At 51.7% G+C, this 18,156-nt stretch overlaps 8 protein-coding genes across 8 annotated transcripts; 3 read left to right on the top strand and 5 right to left on the bottom strand.

Moving 5' to 3' along the window:
• Positions 1 to 107: 107 nt before the first annotated feature.
• On the top strand, positions 108 to 960 carry N7459_001606 (RING finger protein; the record flags this gene model as incomplete). The annotated part of the gene is made up of 2 exons (XM_056940791.1): positions 108 to 340; positions 696 to 960. Coding segments are annotated over 2 exons (498 nt in total), but the record flags the coding sequence as incomplete, so codon positions are not given.
• A 487-nt stretch (positions 961 to 1,447) lies between these two features.
• On the bottom strand, positions 1,448 to 3,019 carry N7459_001605 (uncharacterized protein; the record flags this gene model as incomplete). Its single annotated transcript, XM_056940790.1, has 4 exons — positions 1,448 to 1,696; positions 1,752 to 2,630; positions 2,720 to 2,823; positions 2,884 to 3,019. The coding sequence occupies 4 exons, from the start codon at positions 3,017 to 3,019 to the stop codon at positions 1,448 to 1,450; spliced, it is 1,368 nt and encodes a 455-aa protein (XP_056805070.1).
• Positions 3,020 to 3,744: 725 nt separating this feature from the next.
• Positions 3,745 to 5,584, bottom strand: N7459_001604 (putative 2-methylcitrate dehydratase; the record flags this gene model as incomplete). The annotated part of the gene is made up of 4 exons (XM_056940789.1): positions 3,745 to 4,176; positions 4,228 to 4,412; positions 4,468 to 5,245; positions 5,306 to 5,584. 4 exons carry the CDS (start codon positions 5,582 to 5,584, stop codon positions 3,745 to 3,747), a joined length of 1,674 nt encoding a protein of 557 aa, XP_056805069.1.
• Positions 5,585 to 6,315: 731 nt separating this feature from the next.
• Positions 6,316 to 8,181, bottom strand: N7459_001603 (DNA cytosine methyltransferase; the record flags this gene model as incomplete). The annotated part of the gene is made up of 2 exons (XM_056940788.1): positions 6,316 to 6,742; positions 6,806 to 8,181. 2 exons carry the CDS (start codon positions 8,179 to 8,181, stop codon positions 6,316 to 6,318), a joined length of 1,803 nt encoding a protein of 600 aa, XP_056805068.1.
• A 1,514-nt stretch (positions 8,182 to 9,695) lies between these two features.
• N7459_001602 (amidophosphoribosyltransferase) lies at positions 9,696 to 11,592 on the top strand (the record flags this gene model as incomplete). Its single annotated transcript, XM_056940787.1, has 4 exons — positions 9,696 to 9,780; positions 9,840 to 10,292; positions 10,346 to 11,033; positions 11,088 to 11,592. The coding sequence occupies 4 exons, from the start codon at positions 9,696 to 9,698 to the stop codon at positions 11,590 to 11,592; spliced, it is 1,731 nt and encodes a 576-aa protein (XP_056805067.1).
• Positions 11,593 to 12,138: 546 nt separating this feature from the next.
• N7459_001601 (endonuclease III domain-containing protein) lies at positions 12,139 to 14,103 on the top strand (the record flags this gene model as incomplete). The annotated part of the gene is made up of 1 exon (XM_056940786.1): positions 12,139 to 14,103. One exon carries the CDS (start codon positions 12,139 to 12,141, stop codon positions 14,101 to 14,103), a length of 1,965 nt encoding a protein of 654 aa, XP_056805066.1.
• A 1,486-nt stretch (positions 14,104 to 15,589) lies between these two features.
• Positions 15,590 to 16,439, bottom strand: N7459_001600 (putative short chain dehydrogenase; the record flags this gene model as incomplete). The annotated part of the gene is made up of 2 exons (XM_056940785.1): positions 15,590 to 16,101; positions 16,160 to 16,439. 2 exons carry the CDS (start codon positions 16,437 to 16,439, stop codon positions 15,590 to 15,592), a joined length of 792 nt encoding a protein of 263 aa, XP_056805065.1.
• A 630-nt stretch (positions 16,440 to 17,069) lies between these two features.
• Positions 17,070 to 17,457, bottom strand: N7459_001599 (uncharacterized protein; the record flags this gene model as incomplete). Its single annotated transcript, XM_056940784.1, has 2 exons — positions 17,070 to 17,200; positions 17,256 to 17,457. The coding sequence occupies 2 exons, from the start codon at positions 17,455 to 17,457 to the stop codon at positions 17,070 to 17,072; spliced, it is 333 nt and encodes a 110-aa protein (XP_056805064.1).
• Positions 17,458 to 18,156: the final 699 nt, after the last annotated feature.

Raw genomic sequence — 18,156 nt, 5'->3', positions numbered from 1 at the left:
TCCCCAAGCCGAGGTCGTCGGAGTCGTGATTGGGGCCATCGTGCTGTTTTTCATCATCAGTATCGTTCCGATGTGAGTTCCCTTGTCGAGCACAGACGTCCTTGGTCATGCCCCGCGTCCTGCAGTCGAAGAATCTCGAAGCATTCAACCGTACCGGAACAGAGGTACTGACCTGTCGTCTTTCCAGTTTGATCGCAAGGTATCATCGGCGCCGTACCTACCAGCGTTCCTCGAGCGAGAGTCACGACATCACTCCGCCGATGGAGCAAGTCTGCGTTGAACGGTGGCTCGAGCAGCAGAACAATCCTCGCGATGCTCAGCAATATGCTCATGATACTTGGTGAGTGGGCTTTGTTTCTACCCGATCCATATGCTGCTGGTGCCCGGTTCTGTCCCGATACGTCTCTCTTGGCCTGAGACCACGATGATGCAGTGCGGAGAATGCCCAGAGTGAGGTCACGGCTCTTCCTGCCCTATACAGACTTGAACAGTCTCCAACTATCTTCCCATCGCTTGGTTTGGGTCTGGGCAACGGGGCCTCTCGCCCGTCTTTGCAGCGATATCCACACTACCATCGCCTGGGTCGTCCTGAACCGGCATTTCACTTCTTGGCCGCCAGTCCATTGCCCACAACCCTTATCTCTTGCACACTCACCGATATTTTGATGTGTAACGATCCACTAACCTACTCGCAGCCCCATCTGCCTCTCATCTTTATCGTCGTCCCCGTACCTCCCCTTGCCCAAAGCTGCCCATCTGCCCTCGAGTGGGGGTGACTCATCGGCCGCTATTTCAGACAATGTATCCCCTCCCCACGGAGAGATGTCTGTGCATGACAATTGTATCATTGTGCTGAATCAGTGTCATCACGCCTTCCACTTGACTTGCTTGACGTCCTGGTTCGAGTATCGCCATTATAAATGCCCTCTATGCCAAGCGGCATATTCACCGGCGGAAACTGTATGATGATTTCTCGTGGCTCTGTATCCATTTCCGAGTTCCTGTTATAGGCTGTCTACATTGTTGCGCATCTCACGACTATAGGGGATGGCTCGCTGGCTACTTGGAAATTGCCTTTATCTAGCCAATTGATTTTCATCGGAAATCCTTCCATGAACACTTATTTTACATGTTTCAGACTTTCCTATTATGACAAACGACCCCGTCCAAGAAAAGAAGCTACTTCATCGACGACCCCCTTCAGCTATACCAACAACCCCTCCTGCTAGGCTGGACGGATTCTCAGGTTGGCCTATCCAGATACCTGGTCAGAGGTGTATACCCACAAACACGAAATTAATTATTTCATAAGATTATTAACATATACTAATTCGGTATGGTGCCACTAGAAATAGACATTATAGAACATCGACCAACAACCGCCAAGTCTAGACACGTTTAACAAGGCGAGGCTAGTCACCACATGCTGCACCCTGTACAGGGCTAATTAAGCCTCGATAGTACCGCCATTCTCTTTTGAGAGTTCGTCTCTGCGGCACTGATCCGGGTAGTCTGTATCCTCCCATTTCTCCCACAAGTGAGCACCGCTGTGGAGCGAGGTAACACTCTCCCAGATGACGCAAAAGACGAAAAGCGCCATGATGATCGACAGCACAGCAGTAGCACCGAGGTGATGAGCAAGAGGAATCAGGATCATGATCACCCCGGTGACGGGTCGCATCACCAAGCGCAGAGGCTAAATCAAAGTCAGCAACTCAATACGTTACTTCTACGGCGACGACCCGACATACCTTGCTCAAGCACAAAGTGCCCGGTTCGTCCCGAGAGCCATGGAGCAAGGCAAAGCCCCATAAATAGATCATTCCAACGCCGAGGCCACCGCATAGAAGCCATCGCTGCGCGTCTTCGAATTCTCTCTCCTCCACGGATGCTGCCGCCACATGGCCGCCTGCCAACAGGCTGGCAATGAGTGGAAGGTGAATAATTGCAAACGAAAACGCCGTGTAGATATTGTGTCGCAAGGGGTGGGTAGTATCCATCGACCCGTCGGCGTGAGCATATAACCAGTTCAGACAGAAGGCGATGATCAACGTCCAGATCGCGCGAAGAAGGCGCTCGTTCAACCCGATCGCAGCGTGCGACCCCACAATGATCAAGTACAAGAACTCACCGAGCGCGATAATATAGAAGGCCGCGAACCGGTCGACTTCGTGGGGGATGTCCACCGCCGTCGAATACTTGACGCGCAGAAGCCTCTTGGCCGCGGGTGAGTAGCAGAATACCCAGGAGATCTCCTCCATGAAGACGGCGACCGCGGCAGCGGCAATCTTGCCTCGGATAGACACCGACTCGAAATACAGCGGGATATAGATGGCGAGCGTGAAGAAGGAGAGACCAAACCAGAGACGCTGCTGCGGTCGGTGGTGGTAGCTCGCCAGCGAGAAGTAGAAATGCGCCGCGGTGCAGGAGAGACGGGCGACCATGTACGATGCGACGGCTGAGCGCATCGCGCCAATGTCCTCCTCGACCAGCGGCGCGTTGTTGCCGTAGACGACCAGCGTGGCCATCACCCACAGGATCAGCACGCGTTGGAGCAAGTCATCGTTGTAGAAGGAGTTCATCAGCTCGCGCAGATCGCTCCAGACGTGCCATGATGGAGCCAGAATCAGCTGTACGGGGCGCGATCAGTCCCATTTTCCTTCCCATTGCCGGGCGCATAGCGCTAGGACTAGCTCGGAATGGTTGAAGAGAGTCTTACAATGTACTTGGCAAGCTTCGCGCCGGAAATGTCCTCGACGAGCGTGTCGGCAAAATTCGAAAGGATCGCAACGTAGAGCAAGTCCAGGAACAGCTCAAACCGGCCTGCGGGCGTGATGCATGAGTACTGCGCTCGGTCTCGTGCGCCGTCGGGGTCTCCCTAACCTGCTGATCGTTCGCAGTCATGACGCTTGACCAGTCGCCCGTTCTCGAACCATTGCAGCGCGCGCGGTTGTCGGATCAAGAAACGGGGCGACTGCGTCTCTTCGCTATTGCTTCCTGCCGAGCTGGCCATCACCATGCAGATATGTCTCAATGCGCGGGGTGAGAGGTGTGTTAAGGTTTCAAGGTTTGATCAAGGGATGGAGCAGCTCCGATCGGGTTGCAGCTAGCGATCGCGGCGGCCCCGCCGTTCTTGGCTTTCTCGGATCTGAGTGGGATGGACCCTGGTTGAGGCTATTCGGGATTTTGACCGTGGAATTCTTTTCCCTCCGTCTTGCTGGTTACTGTATTTCCTCGTTCCTTTTTCTTGTGTTCTGATCGATAGATCCTATACATTTCGCAATTTATGCCGGAGAGTCTACTGTAGTTACAGATGTAATCAATAGGGAACGACCAAAGCATCCGCGTTCGGCAGATCCCCGATCAATGCGTTAGTATAAACTCACATACTACAGCTCTCAGAATTCTGTCAGAACGATACTTGTGAACAAACATTGACCAATACATATCACCAGATCCTTGCTATCGCTAAATTAAAGAAATGTGCCGCTATACTCACATGAAGAATCATCGCCACCTCAGGGCATCAACGCCAACAGAACCAAAGACTTGCACGTCTGGAGCGTCAGAGTTGTTTTCGCACTTTTGTATTTTATTTGTGAGTATTGTTCGCACCATTTTCAGGTGGAACTGAATTTCTATAGTAGAATTTGGCGTTATATGGCAATATGGTCATCATACACGTAGAAAGCCCGTTCGAGAGACCCAAGAGTCCATCGCAGAATATTCAACTTCGCTGGTTGCTTACGCAGAAGCAACCATCTTGTCTTTCACGTAAAGGTCGACGTACTGGTCGACATCGTAGTTCTCCAGCTGCTGGCGGTCCCAGCCCACCTTGAGCAGCTCGTCGATGCGAGCCTGGTCAAAGTGCGCCTGCAGGTGACGCTTGTACTTGGCTAGAATTTCGGGCTTGGCCTCCTCGCGGCGCAGGCGGTGGCCCAGCGGCGCCTCGACAGAGACCTCCTCTAGTACAGTGCCGTCGTTGAGAGTGACGGTCAAGGCGTTGGGGATGGTGCGCTTGCTCGGGTCATGGTAGTCCTTGGTGAACTGCTCGTCCTCGACGCAGCGGATGCGCTTGCGGAGGTCCTCGACCAGGGGCGAGGTGGCGGCCTCAGAACCGTCGGCGTAGTCGTTGGCAGTGAGGCGGTTGAAGGCCAGCATGGTGGCAACCATGTACTGTGGATCAAATTAGATGGATACCAGGTTATGGTGGTTCGTAATGCTTACCTGGACGCAGTGGTCACGGTCGGCAAAGTTGTCCATGGCCTTGAACTGCTTGTCGATGATGCGAATGCAGGCCTCGTGGGTGCGGTTCGTGATCTCCTTGATATCCTTAGCGCTCTTGCCCATAGCGGCAAGCTTCTTGTTGATGATCTGGGCGGCCTCGATGGCAGTCTGAGAGTGGAACTCGGCTATATCCAGTCAGTCCAGTATTTTCTAGAGGGTGTGCGAGATCAAAATACATACCAGGGTAGGAGACCTTGAACAGGACATTCTCCATCACGTAGCTGCCATAGGGCCGCTGGTACTTGAACTTTTTGCCCTTGAACAAAACATCGTAAAATCCCCAGACGGGTGCGGAAAGAACGGTATGCAGACCACCCTCGCCCTTCTGGACCTTCAGCACCAGGTTCACTGCACGCTGGCACGCGTCCCCAGCAGCCCACGACTTACGCGACATGGTGTTGGGCGAGTGGCGGTAGGTACGCAGACTTTGGCCATCCACCCAAGCCTGGGTGATTGCATCCGCAGTCTGCTTCTCCGACAGACCCAACATCTTCGAGACGACGGCAGTGGTCGCCACCTTGACCAGGACGACGTGGTCGAGACCGACCTTGTTGAACGAATTCTCCAGCGCCAGAACGCCCTGGATCTCGTGGGCTTTGATCATGGCCTCGAGAACGTCGTGGATCTTGACAATCTTGCCATTGCCCAGATTGCCGCCCGCGCGGTTGGTGCGGGAGATCCAATCGGCCACAGCCAGGATACCACCCAGGTTGTCGGAGGGATGGCCCCACTCGGCGGCGAGCCAGCAGTCGTTGTAGTCCAGCCAGCGGATCATGGCCCCGACGTTAAACGCGCCGTTGATGGGGTCCAGCTGGTACGGGGTGCCGGGGACCCGAGTGCCGTTAGGGACCACCGTGCCCTCCACGGTGGGGCCAAGCAGCTTCGCGCACTCCTTGAACTTCAGGGCTTCCAGGCCGCAGCCCAGGGTGTCCAGAAACACCAGACGGGCGGTGTCGAACTATCGTATGTGTCAGAGTTTCCAAACTGGTCCTGGTCCACGAAGTCACGCTCAACTCACCGCCAGATCCGAATCCACCTTATAGTCGTGGATATAGTTCGCCATGTCCTGGATTTCAGGGTCGTAGGACTTGTCGGCGGGTGCCACTGGGGCAGCAGATTGACGAGCAGCCATGGTGGAAAATTGAGAAGTGCTGGAGACCCGTGAAGCACTGGCGGACACGGGAGAGCGAGCAGCGAGAATGCAAGTCGAAGTCGAAGTGGGAAATCTGGAGAGGGAAATGCGGGCCAGAGTGCGGGGAGACGAGTGGGTCAGCCGTCGGACTGCAGGAAGGGACATCGTGTGGAAAGAGTGAGGTTGGGCGAAGAGAGGATCAAGAGTGCAAGAGGATAAAAGGACAGGAGGACAGGGTAGAAGGAGAAGAATAAAGAGCGGGCGATCTGCGGAGAATGCGGAGTGGTTGGGGGAAAGCAAAGCATGTCAAACTGACTTCATGCCGAGGCCAGTCGGTTAGTGTCGGGTATCACCTCTGCTGAACCGGCGTCTGCAATACTCATGATAGAACCTATGAGTTCAGCGGTCCCTCCGTGGTGTCCTTCTCCATCAACTGATCTCGTTCGCATTGCTCAATGGCTACTCTAACGCTAAATTCTCGGTCGCCCGAGTATCGGTGGTATTCAATGGCCCAGGAGTGATGTACAACACTGTTTCAACATCGGTATCTCGACAGCTTCTAGCACCAAATACCTGTGGAGGTAGAATGTTTTTCTTCTACTAAGCCTCAATATAAACCACAATGCCAAGTGGAGGGATTCCTGTTCCTTCCATCATGCTATTGAGGTATATCCAGGGTGGTATGGGATCAGGTGGCATTAGAACGGTTGAATTTCGGTAGCACGCTAACTTGCTCAAAAATCAGCGAATATCGGAACTTCATGCCAGCTAATTTGATCTCAATCCCCCGATGGTCAAATCGCGTCTTTTGCGCCACCTGCTCGTCCTCGGGCAATTCAAATCTTCACAGCCGCCGTGATAAGAGCCCCAACCACCGCCATCACCGCAACCACTAACTAGTTCTTCTCCAGCTCCTTCTCGTCGGTCTCACGGAGTGATCTACACACCTCGCGAAACACAGCTTCTGCAAACTTCGGCGGTACCGCGTTTCCGATCTGCTTGCGCACTTTCTGATCAGAAAACTGAAAGTCCACGGGGAAGGTCTGCAAGCACGCGAACTCGCGCGCGGTGAACCCGCGTCGCCCAGAGGGGTGGTAGTTATACTCTCCGCCGCTGCAGGTGACTGTCCGAGCCGGTTGAAGCTTGTTGTAGGGTTCGCGATGGCCTAGCATTTGATAACTTTGCAGTCCTTTCTCAACGTCATGGTCTTCTGCATCCAAGGGAATGCCATCGATGGCATTGGAGATGGTGTTCAATGGCAGAAGCCCAGCACCGGGAAGAGCGTGAGTAGGTGGTGGTAAGTTAGGTAGAGACTCGCCGGGACTAACAGTCGACAGTGTCAGCGAAAAAAAAGGCATAAAGAGCTGACGAAGAAAGAGTGCTTACCCAGCAACCAAAATAATAAGCCGCTTCCGCCACTGAGGCACACCATAGTTGACACACTCCAGCACCGCCCAGCGTACCGAATACCCCAGCTCAATAAAGTCCAGGATCACCCGGTGAAAAACCTCCTTGTGACGCTCGAGAAGACCGAACGTCTCCTCCATGGTGAGAATTCGTGGCCGGACAGTTTTAAGAAGGTCGGTCGCCGTGAAAACACATGCAGAGTTGATTTCGTCCCTTGGCTCATTATGCACAGTATGGGCAGGTGAGAATGGCTGGCAAGGCGGTGATGCGTGACAGACATCGACAGGGATCCCAGCATCTTCGATAGCTAGAAAATGATCCACGGGGGCATTCCAGACGGTTGTTCCTGGGAAGTTTCGCTTATATGAGTCCGTCGCTTGGCTTTCGGCATCAAACGACCAGATCAGCTTTAGACCAGCTTGGCGAGCACCGCAAGATGCTCCACCGGCACCGCAATACGCATCTCCGAAGGTGTATGTACGCAGACGCATATCCGTGAGATCAATGGTCTCGCGCTCAGGGTTCTCGAGGTCAATGACCACGCGTTGCTGGCGCATCATTTGAGACCACGAGACCTCAGCGTCTCCAAATGGCTTGGTGCGATCGACACCACGCCAATTGTCTCGCAGCTCCCTCGACGTCAGACCAAATCCTTTATCCGTCTCCTCAGGTAAGAGATACTCAATCGTGTTTTCGGGGGTGACGAGAGCCTCGCGGAGATCCGTTCGGATCATGTCTCGACTTCTCCATATCACCTTCAGACGGCAGACAAGGTGATCGTGATCTTTCCAGTCGTGTTTGCGGAAATTGGTGAACACAACCTTGCAGAAACCTTTAATCTGATCCAGAGAAATTGGCTCTGTCCTCTGTGGAAGCCAGATTAGTTCTCCTTTGCAGTTTGGAACGTATCGATCAGGGATCTCCGTGGACTTCATGAGATAACGACCATAGAGGAAGAAAACACCGCAACGGCTTCTGATCACTTCAATTCGGAGATAGTTCCCATTTCTCAACTCTACTGTCATTGATGGCCGGTAGACAATGTCATCGACGACTGCCTCAGCGAGTCCCTGGGTGGGGCACTCACGTCGTTGGAGAGTCAACCAGTCATTTCGTTGGACCTCCTTTGTCCGGTCACCCAAACTGCCATGTTGAAATGCATATATCTGACCTAATTTTGCCGAGAGAGATGTATTGATTGTCTTGTCGATAGGCTCATCGGACGTCAAGTCAATGCACGTCAGATCGTAAGTCAGATCAACGGATTGGGGCGACGAGTCGCTATGTGAGGCTCGGCTGGATGTGTTGGTTCGGGATTGCGAACCTTTGCTCTTAGACTTTGGGGGGGTAGACATATCTGGAGACTGAGAAGAGTGGGGTGAAAACTCCATTTCGTCGGGAAGCGAGTCTTGACTTTGCCTTTGCGTCGATGACAAGGTCACAACAGCAGAATTTGGTCGGCGTGGGATAGAGTCTCTAGCCAGTCTGTCGTCAAGCAGATGATGAGAAGGAGCTTTAGTGATCTTGGTCCCCATTGCGCATGGACTTCCAGACACTAAGAGTAGGGAAAGGTTCTTGGCCTGAGTGAGCTGAAGATGAAGAGCATGGGGGTTCTGGTTATAGAATGGAGTTGAAAGAAGGAAAATTCCCTGGATGAGGGAGTAGACAAGGATTTTAGCAAGATGAGGGAAAACAGAGAAGCATTGGCTGTATGGGATCAAAGCAGTCACCAAATAAAGTAGAGAAGGCTGGCAGTCACTGGTGATGAGTCTTTGACAGTTGATATGGGGAGTGATAAAGCGCAATAAGTAATCCCAAGGAATATCTTATTTAGGATATGGACCAATTAGTCCTAACAGTTTGGATCGGTCCCTAAGGCAGTCTAAATGGTGGTTAATCTGGTGCTAGTTCTCGACCTGGTCAAAGCAGCTGGAAGAAACCCTATACAGGAAACAATCTCCTACTGGAACTAATGCTGTTTGTAGTAGACATGCTACAGACACAAATCTTATTTAATTCCTTAAATTGCTCTTCGTCTTTTTTGGATACAGATGTCTATTATAAGGGTCATTCGGCTTCTAGTAGTGAGCTTCTTCTAGATATCCTTCATTACACCTTTAGCCTACAGGCATATATTTAGGCATTGTTGTAGTATTGAATAACCACAGAAGAAATGACCATTATTTTCATAGCATAATTCGTTTGTGACCACTAACGTGATCTTAATCTGCACTGACCTTACTGGGGTACAGTCCATAGGTAGCAGCCCGGGAGACCATCGCTTATAAAGACGACGCAGAATGCAGAATGCAAACAAATGCGCATATGGCATCCTACCAAAAGCTCATTGAACCTTTGTACCTGAGAGGCTGGTTGATTTTGCAATAGCAAGTGCATCAATCAATAAATAAAAGTCAATCGGTAGTCAGACACCAGTGGAAGCCCTTGTATACTTCCTAACGCGGGGCACACAGTGACTGCTGAGTCAGCTGTATGAGTCAGCCCGGCGTCGGCGCGAAAAAAAATCTCAGTGGAGACGAACCACGGCGGATGGAAATGCCACTATGGAGATTTTCTCTCCTTTCCCCTCCGTGCTCCTGGGGTTGTGATGACAATTGTCCCCTAGCTCCCTGCGTTCTGGTCTTGGTGAGTGCTGTTCTGTTCCTTTGCCTATGGCCCCTGTCTCTATGATGAACCCCGGTATTTTTTATAGATGTTAGACTTCCTAGCCATTGCTGCGGAGAACATTCCTTCCTGACTTGAGACGCTCACCCCGCCATCATGCTATCACGTTGAATTGACCGTGGTGAGTTTTGCGCTGACTGCTCTGTGTTGCCTGATAGGAACCCAACCCTACCCCGCTGTCAATATGTGTGGCATTATCGCTTTGATCCTCGCCAACCCCTCCGCCGCTGCCGCGGTGGATCTGCACGAGGCCCTGTACCTCCTCCAGCGTGAGTCGCGACCGATAGTTCTGATCGAATTGAGGCGCTAAAGCGGTTGTGCAACACAGATCGTGGTCAGGATGCAGCCGGTATCGCGACCTGCGCGTCAGGGGGTCGCATCTACCAGCTCAAGGCCAACGGTATGGCCGCCAAGGTCTTCCAGGACGGTGCCAAGGTTGCCAATCTGCCCGGCTCGATGGGTATTGGCCACCTGAGGTACCCGACCGCGGGCAGCAGTGCCAATGCTGAAGCCCAACCGTTTTATGTCAACAGCCCGTATGGCATCTGTTTCGCGCACAACGGAAACCTGATCAATGCTCCCGATCTGAAGAAGTACCTAGATCTGGAGGCACACCGTCATATCAACACCGATAGTGACAGCGAATTGATGCTGAATATCTTTGCGGATGAGCTCAGCGAGACCAAGAAGGCGCGTGTGAACAAGGAAGATCTTTTTGCTAGCTTGAGCCGCATGTATGAGCGATGCGAAGGCGGATGGGCTTGCACTGCGATGCTGGCTGGTGAGTTCTCTAGGTATTCCGATTCATCCGGTTTTGATACTGACCATTTCTAGGGTTTGGTGTGCTGGGCTTCCGAGACTCCTATGGCATCCGACCACTTGTTCTTGGCTCCCGTCCATCTTTGGACGGCGATGGAACAGACTATATGATGGCTTCTGAGTCCGTTGCTCTGGATCAGCTCGGGTTCTCGAATCATCGAGACATTCAGCCCGGTGAGGCTGTGATCATTGAGAAGGGTGGAGAGCCCGTCTTCCAACAGGTCGCTCCTAAGCGCAATTACGCCCCGGACATCTTCGAATATGTTTACTTCGCCCGCCCAGACTCCGTTATTGACGGCATCAGTGTCTACCGCAGCCGCCAGCGCATGGGTCACCGTCTGGGTGCCCGTGTGCTTGAGGTCCTGGGCCCTGACGTCGTGAACGATATTGACGTTGTTATTCCTATTCCTGAAACATCTACTACCTCCGCCACCCACGTCGCACAGTACTTGAACAAGCCCTACTGTCACGGGTTTGTCAAGAATCGCTACGTATTCCGGACCTTCATCATGCCCGAACAGAAGACCCGGCAAAAGGGTGTCCGTCGCAAGCTGAATGCTATGAAGGCTGAGTTCAAGGACCGCAATGTCCTGCTCGTGGATGACAGTATCGTACGTGGTACTACTAGTCGAGAGATTGTCAGCATGGCTCGTGAGGCCGGTGCGAAGAAGGTCTACCTAGCCAGCTGTGCTCCAGAGATCACGTAAGTTTGCTATGCCTTCATATTGATGGGTACCAGCCTAACATTTCTTTCCAGGCACGCTCATATCTACGGTATCGACCTGGCCTCTCCCCACGAGCTCGTTGCCCACAACCGAGATACCGCGAGCATTGCCCGGCACATCGGCGCCGAGAGCGTCATCTTCCAGACCCTGGAAGACCTCAAAGGCGCATGCGCAGAGATCGCCCGTGAGAATGGTCAACAAGAACCGCAAAACTTTGAGGTTGGCGTATTCTGTGGTAGATATGTGACTCCCGTGTCCCCGGGCTACTTTGAGCATCTAGAACAGGTCCGTGGAGAAGGCCGCAAGGTCAAGGCTCTTGACAAGGCGAAAGAGGCTGTCGCCCAGGGCTTCGCCAGTGTGACCGACTTCGAGATCGCCGCCAATGGCGTCTCGATGGATACCAACGGCAAGATCATCCCAGCGTCCCAGTCCAGCTTGCATGCCCCGGAGACCAGCTCCAAGCCTACTTCCGAGGAGCACCCCAAGGTCTCAGACCGTATGGACATCAGCATTCATAACCTTGCTGATCACCCATGATCAATGATTTATCTGCCATTTCTCCTTTATTTCTAGAGCCACTCGATCTTTTTGCATCTGGAGTCCGGGCGTTTCTTGTGTCATGAGGATGGCATATTAGACGGGGCGGAGGATCTGCTTTTACTTGACAATCTGACGCGAAAGTGATGTGAAAATGCATGATTCTGAATGTCTTTGTTGCAATGAGCTCTCGACGAGTTTCATGTCGAGATCAGATACCATTTTGAAAAACAATACCATTTGAACTACCAAGTGTCTCCAGCGCAGCGCTGTCGCTGTCACGTGTCATTCTGTATATCTTGACCAGACCGGGACGTTCCCACGAACGCTTCCTTCCTCACTCACCTTTCCTTCCCTGCCCTTTGACTCGCACCAGTGAGCTTCATTCACTTGCTTTCATCAGACCAAAGCTTTCGGGTCCACGACCAAGTTCCAAGAGACCGCCAGCAAGGAACTTCATGAATTTGACGTCATACCGAACAGTACACATTTCCATGATTCTTGAGAATCGGTCCGTAACACCTATCACTAACAGATTTGCACTAGATGGATTCAACTCGTGTGACTCGCTCTGCCGCCAAACTCGAAGCAGGTTTGACTGCAACTTCACAAAATGGCATTGCCACACCTCCCGGATCAACCACACCACAGACAGGCAAGAGGAAGAGAACAACATCTGAAAGCCTAATTTCAGCTGATGGCGTCGCCAATGATACTGTCCAGCCCAGTGAGAGTGCAGCCGACGATGTCAATAGCCTGGCTGGAACGAAGGCTCCTGTTAGAACCAAAGCCGTCAATCCCATAACAAAGGCCACACCCAAAGCTTCTCTAGGGACTACCAAAAGGACCGCCAAAATAAAAAAGCGTGCTACGTCCAGAAAAGGGAAATCGTCCAAAAGAGTGGCTGGGAAAAGGATAGCAAAGGCAAAGGCAAAGGCGCTCCCCAAGCAAGCCACAAAATCACAGAAGCTGATTCTCAAGCCACCTACTCTGCAGTCCACTGCTCCTGATGAGCTTCCACACAACTTAGGGACTCTTCAATCTCTGCTGCCTGCTAGTGAAAGCTTTTCAGTTGTCATCAATGGCCCTAACAAGGAGAACACTGCCCCTTCCAAGCCAGAAAGAGAAGCCCAGCAGACAGTCGATGAGGCAGATACAAAACCGGCAGATACGAAGGCCAGACGCAGCAACTACAGATTAACGCCCGGCAAATCTCCATTTCCCAGTCATCGTCGTCCAACGCGAGAGGACTGCGAGAAGGTCAATGAGATTCTCACCAAAGTCCACGGGGAGTATGTTGCACCCAAAACCATTCCTGAGCCGTCTCTTACCGTCACGGGCTGTGGCGAGGTCCCTTCTGTGCTTGATGCACTGATCCGCACCCTCCTGAGTGGAGCCACAACCAGCACCAACTCTGCTAAGGCTTTCAATGGACTCGTTGAGCGATTCGGTATTCTGCAGAACGGAGTTGGCAAAGGAAGTGTCAATTGGGATGCTGTGCGACAGGCCTCTTTAGAAGATGTTTTTCAGGCGATGAAAAGCGGAGGCCTCGCATCTATCAAGAGCAAGAGCCTGAAAGCCATCTTGGACATGGTCCACAAGGAGAACCAGGACCGTCGCAGTCACCTGCTTTCCAACGGAGCTGCATCCCCTGACAAAGAGGAAGCAACACTGCTTCCCGAAAAGGCAGAGAAAGACAAGCAATATGAAATTGCTTGTGCAGACCAGCATTTTCTTTCCCTCAATCATCTCCACAATCTTTCAAAAGACGCCGCCATGATTGAGCTGACCAAGTACCCCGGTATTGGTCCTAAGACTGCTGCATGTGTGATCCTCTTTTGCCTGCAGCGGCCCTGTTTTGCAGTCGACACGCATATTTTCCGCATCACCAAATGGCTGGGCTGGGTACCGGCCACTGGTTCGAATGAGATAACTGCGTTCAGTCATCTGGAGGTGCGCATCCCAGACGAACTGAAGTACTCGTTGCACCAGCTTTTCATTCGCCACGGAAGGACATGTCCCCGATGCCGTGCCATTACGGGCGAGACAAGCGAGGGCTGGGAGGAAGGATGTCCCATTGATCATTTGGTCAGGCGCACGGGAGTACGCAAGCCTGGTGGTTCCCCCAAGAAAAGAAAGAGGCCCCAAAACGGTCGAAATGTGAAGAAAACAACTAGGTCAAAACAAACTGCGAAGCTGAAGACAGGACAGGCGCCTGATGCAAAGCAGCAGAAGGTCCAGTCAAAGAAAAAGGAGGAGCTTAATAAGAAAGCTTCCAAGCAGCAAGGGCGGCTACAGAAAAGACAGCTGAAAGACGACCAATTTTCGGCAGACTTGCAGCAAAATGAGATGCTCCAGAAGAGACAGCAGCCAGATCGTGGAACCAAGCCAATGAGTTACCTCACAGTGGACCAGTTAGAGCCTGAGGAGGGCGAGATCTCTACAGACAATGAGATCTATGGGCTCTCTCAACATTCCGATTCGGAGTTCATCGATATGGCCGACGGTTAACGAGATACATGATGCTCACGACTTCTTATTTCTATTTACGAGTGGAACAAGAAGGATCTGCAGGAACGCTCTATGCTCTATTTTCTATGTGGTGTATTCCTAGTATCCTTAGCGTTAGGGAGGTCCACGAATTGCTAGTATTGATCCAGCAACCAAAAACCCATACAACAGTGACTGAAGTTACCTAGCTTTTCCCAGATATATTACTGCCCTATATACTATTTAGAATATAGTTTATTAATATCTAAAATATAGGATTCCAAAATTTCGTAATTCCCAGGAATATAGAGCGTGATCCTGGAAATAGTATAGAGAATTTCGCGGGAGGAGTAAGGGTTCTATATAAGTGTACTAGAGCACAATACCCAGGAAATAACGGTAATCCTTAGCGTTTCTTTCTAAATGATATATCGGTCATGGTCATTCACTCTTCTGCCTTCCTTGTCCCCTTCCTACTTCCCACTTGGCGGCTCTTTGGGGTGTAGAACTGATATCCCATTTAAATTAACCCTTCACAATTAAAGTAGTATCAGCTAGAGAATTCACCTCTAGGGGAAATGAAAGTGTTATCACGAAAGCGCAGCTCCTCATTTATATTCCAGCCATAACGCTCTGTTAAAATTTGCAGCTAAGGCTCGGTTGGTAAAGAATAGAGGACACAGCCAAGTATGTATTGTTAGCCTGGTTCCCCTAAGCATTTTCATTAATGGCCAAATTACCATGTTGCTCCTCCCGGTTCTTCCTCCACTGTGCAATTCGCATGATTAATTCTGCCTTAGAAACCCAATATTCAACTGGCCGGCAACTATCCTGGACAGCATCGAGACATTCGGCATGCTTCAGCATATCTGCTGTAGAATCATACTGTCCACGCCAAGCTTTTTTTTGATCAGAGAGTCAAGGCCATCGTGAGCCGTATTGATCTTGTGTAAAATAAGGCTGCCGTTATCGTCCAAGGATATTTCCGACCTGTCTCCAATTTCCAGTTCATAGATCAGTGAACCCATAGCAAACCGATCTGTGGCATCAGAGACAGTCTCTGACGATCCATTGAAAAGAACCGGAAGAGAAGGACTGGGGTGTCCAAATGGACAATTGGCGCCAAAATCACTACGTAGAGCGTGGCCTTGTTGGTCAAAGAGTATATTATCTTTGCGTATGTCCGAATATACCAAGTTTGTGGAGGTGAAGAAGCGCTCGTATGATGTCCTGGTACCAAAAAATCCGATCTGACTGAGATCCTGATGTAAGGGCATGAGGTGGCCGGTATTTGCGGAGATAGATGCAACTTACAGACTTGAATACATTCTGTGGAAGCAAAAAAAATGCATCTATTGAAACCGTGGCGACAGGATCTGTGGCATCTTTGAAGCCTGTATCTCACTAGTGAAAGCACAGGCACAAACGAGGAAGTAGTATTCTATTCATATTCGATTTTGACAAACCAAGTCGCCGGCGTCCAAGTTCATCTATTCGAGTCCTTAATCTACCAGGGTTGAATGCCATCCTTGTTGATCACCTTGCCCGCATCGGCATCCCGCTGGCCCTCAATCACACTGTGGATGAACGGACCGGCAACCGAGGGGTCTTGGGCACCCATATTCTTGGAGGCCTCGGGGTTACCACCCAGGCCGGTGGCCAGGAATCCGGGCGAGATGGCGAACACCTTGACGCCGTCCTCCTTCAACCAGCGGTGCCACTCACGCATGAGCATATTGAGGCCAGTTTTGGCGCTGCGGTAGGCGGGCACGCTGAAGCCCGTCTTGGGCCAGCCTTTGGGCGGCACCTTGTTCACGGGGATGGCTGCGTTCTCGGTGCCTGCCAGAGTGGATGTGCCCGAGGTGATGAACAGTAGACGAGGGTCAGAACTCTGCAGCAGGAGAGGAGCAAAAGTCGAGGTCAGGATTTGCGTTCCCGTGGTGTTCACGTTCCAGGTTTGATTCCACATCTCCCGGGCGCTGAGCTTGCCGGCGGCGAGCTGCTGGTCGAACTGGGCTCCTGGGAAAGAGTCAGAGAATTCTCAATGAGGATGACAGGGAAATGGATGCGACCATACCGGCATTGTTGATGAGCACATCCACTTTGCCGTACTTGGATTGCACTGCAGCAAAGGCTTGCTCGATCGAATCGTCTGATTCGATGTCCACTTGGATAGGCGTGAATGTACTGGACGTAGACGGAAACTCCTTCTGAACGGCAGAGATCGCGTCTTCCACCTTTTGGGGGGTTCGTCCACCCATCAGGATGGTATATGGCTGGCTGGCGCCGGCGAGAGCCTTGACGACCTCAAGGCCGATGCCCGTGTTGGAACCCGTGATCAAGACGACTTTTGACATGACGAGTATATACAAAAGACAAAGTGATTGAAGTGTGAAGGGGGGAAATAGGAACAAGAGCGAGCGAGAGCAAGTATAAATCAGACAGCCTTGCCTGGATCGCACGGAGTTAAGGATCGCCTGCGCTGTTTCCGTGATCCTTCGGGGATTCGGTCTCCCTGGACGCGAGTTGCGATCGCGGTGGACTCGTTACATCGTGCCTCGGCGGCCATCCATGCAGATCTCGCGACTGTCTGATCGTCCTTCCTAGTCCAACCTGGCTGTACAGCTGGTAGCGGACGCGGGATGTCAAGTCGAGTTTTGCTTGAGCTCTTCGGTGGCGTAATAGTACTCTTGGAATAATCATCCAGGGAAAAAACGAGTCAATTCTGGTCCGACGTCCATTGTACGGCCCAGCAACGCAAGAGAGAATCTGTTCAAGAAAGCCCGTGTGATTGGTATTGTCCGATCGAAGGCTGGTGACGTCCGGAGAGACATTCCGAGCACGCCAGTGATCGTAACCCGCGGATCGAGTATAGGATAGTCTTACGAGCGTAGGCATTAAGCTCGTTGCAGCTTTCATTCCAATTACTTGTTATTTAAAAGACCATTCTTTGTATTATTGAACAAACCCTTCCCAAATTGATGATATCAAGCTCCTTCTGGGAGCTCCTCCTCACCCGGACCCTCGTTGTATTTATTCGCCGTGCGTGGCTTGGTATGACGAAGTCGATCTCCGCCTAGAATCTGAGACTGGTCCAGCACGTCCCTTTCATCCTCCGCTACATACCCAATTAGTGCCCTAAATGCTAGTATTGGGAGAGAGGATGCACGTACCAAGTTGCTGATCGGTATCAGCGTAGAATGGCCGGACGGGATCCTCGAGCGGAGCGGTGTCACTCTGAACAGGAACTGAGGCTTCGAGGTTGGGATCTCTTTCATCCATATATGAATCGTCTGGCTCTGCCTGGGTAACTGGCGAACGATCGTTCTCTCTTTCATAAGCATCCTCGGCTTCTCTTTCCTCGCGGTTGGCCATGGCAACTAGATGAGTGCAAGGGAGTTGCGAGTATAGACCTCAGGACAAGGGGTATGGGAGATAGAGTCCGCGAGAGAGACGCGGGTTCAATTTATATCATATTGGGGTCACCGTCGGGCCTCTATGTCATGATGATCCAGCCAGCGCGTGGCTCGATTGGATCTCTCGATGCCATGCAACACATAATTACGCAATGTTCACCATAATGCGAGCGCCACCCGCCAAACACTGTCATATTGGGTCATTCGGTCAATACATTGAGCTCGTAGCGAACACAGACACAGCATTCAGCAAGACAATATGATATCGGCTACCTAAGGTTCGCCTGCAAGGAACTCAATTCGTGACCTTTGTATTCTTGGGATATAACAGCAATATCCCCTGCCTTCTTTCTCTGCAGTCACAGTGGCCAGTAGGGAAATACTACTCACACGCGCTATCGAGCCAGATTAGTGGCGGTCTCAGCATAGAGTCAAAGACCGACTCGGTGGCCAACACGTTTACTTGCAACAACGTCGCTGCCGCAGCCGGCGAAATATGTGTGCTCTTCTATCAGGCTGTCACAGCATTCACGGTGGGTGTGACAGAGCATTGAGACATGCCGCTGCTCTGGCTACAGGACTATCGACAAAGGACGGGCCACTGTTTACGCGCCCAGGATCGATGACTATGTGAACCAGCGCGAGCCTGCCAACTGTG

The sequence above is a fragment of the Penicillium hispanicum genome (assembly GCF_028827665.1).
Source record: "Penicillium hispanicum strain IBT 35686 chromosome Unknown utg000001l_segment0_segment0, whole genome shotgun sequence".
Taxonomy (NCBI): domain Eukaryota; kingdom Fungi; phylum Ascomycota; class Eurotiomycetes; order Eurotiales; family Aspergillaceae; genus Penicillium; species Penicillium hispanicum.
Note: the sequence above shows the minus strand (reverse complement) of the source record. Positions and strands in the feature narration are given on the sequence as shown.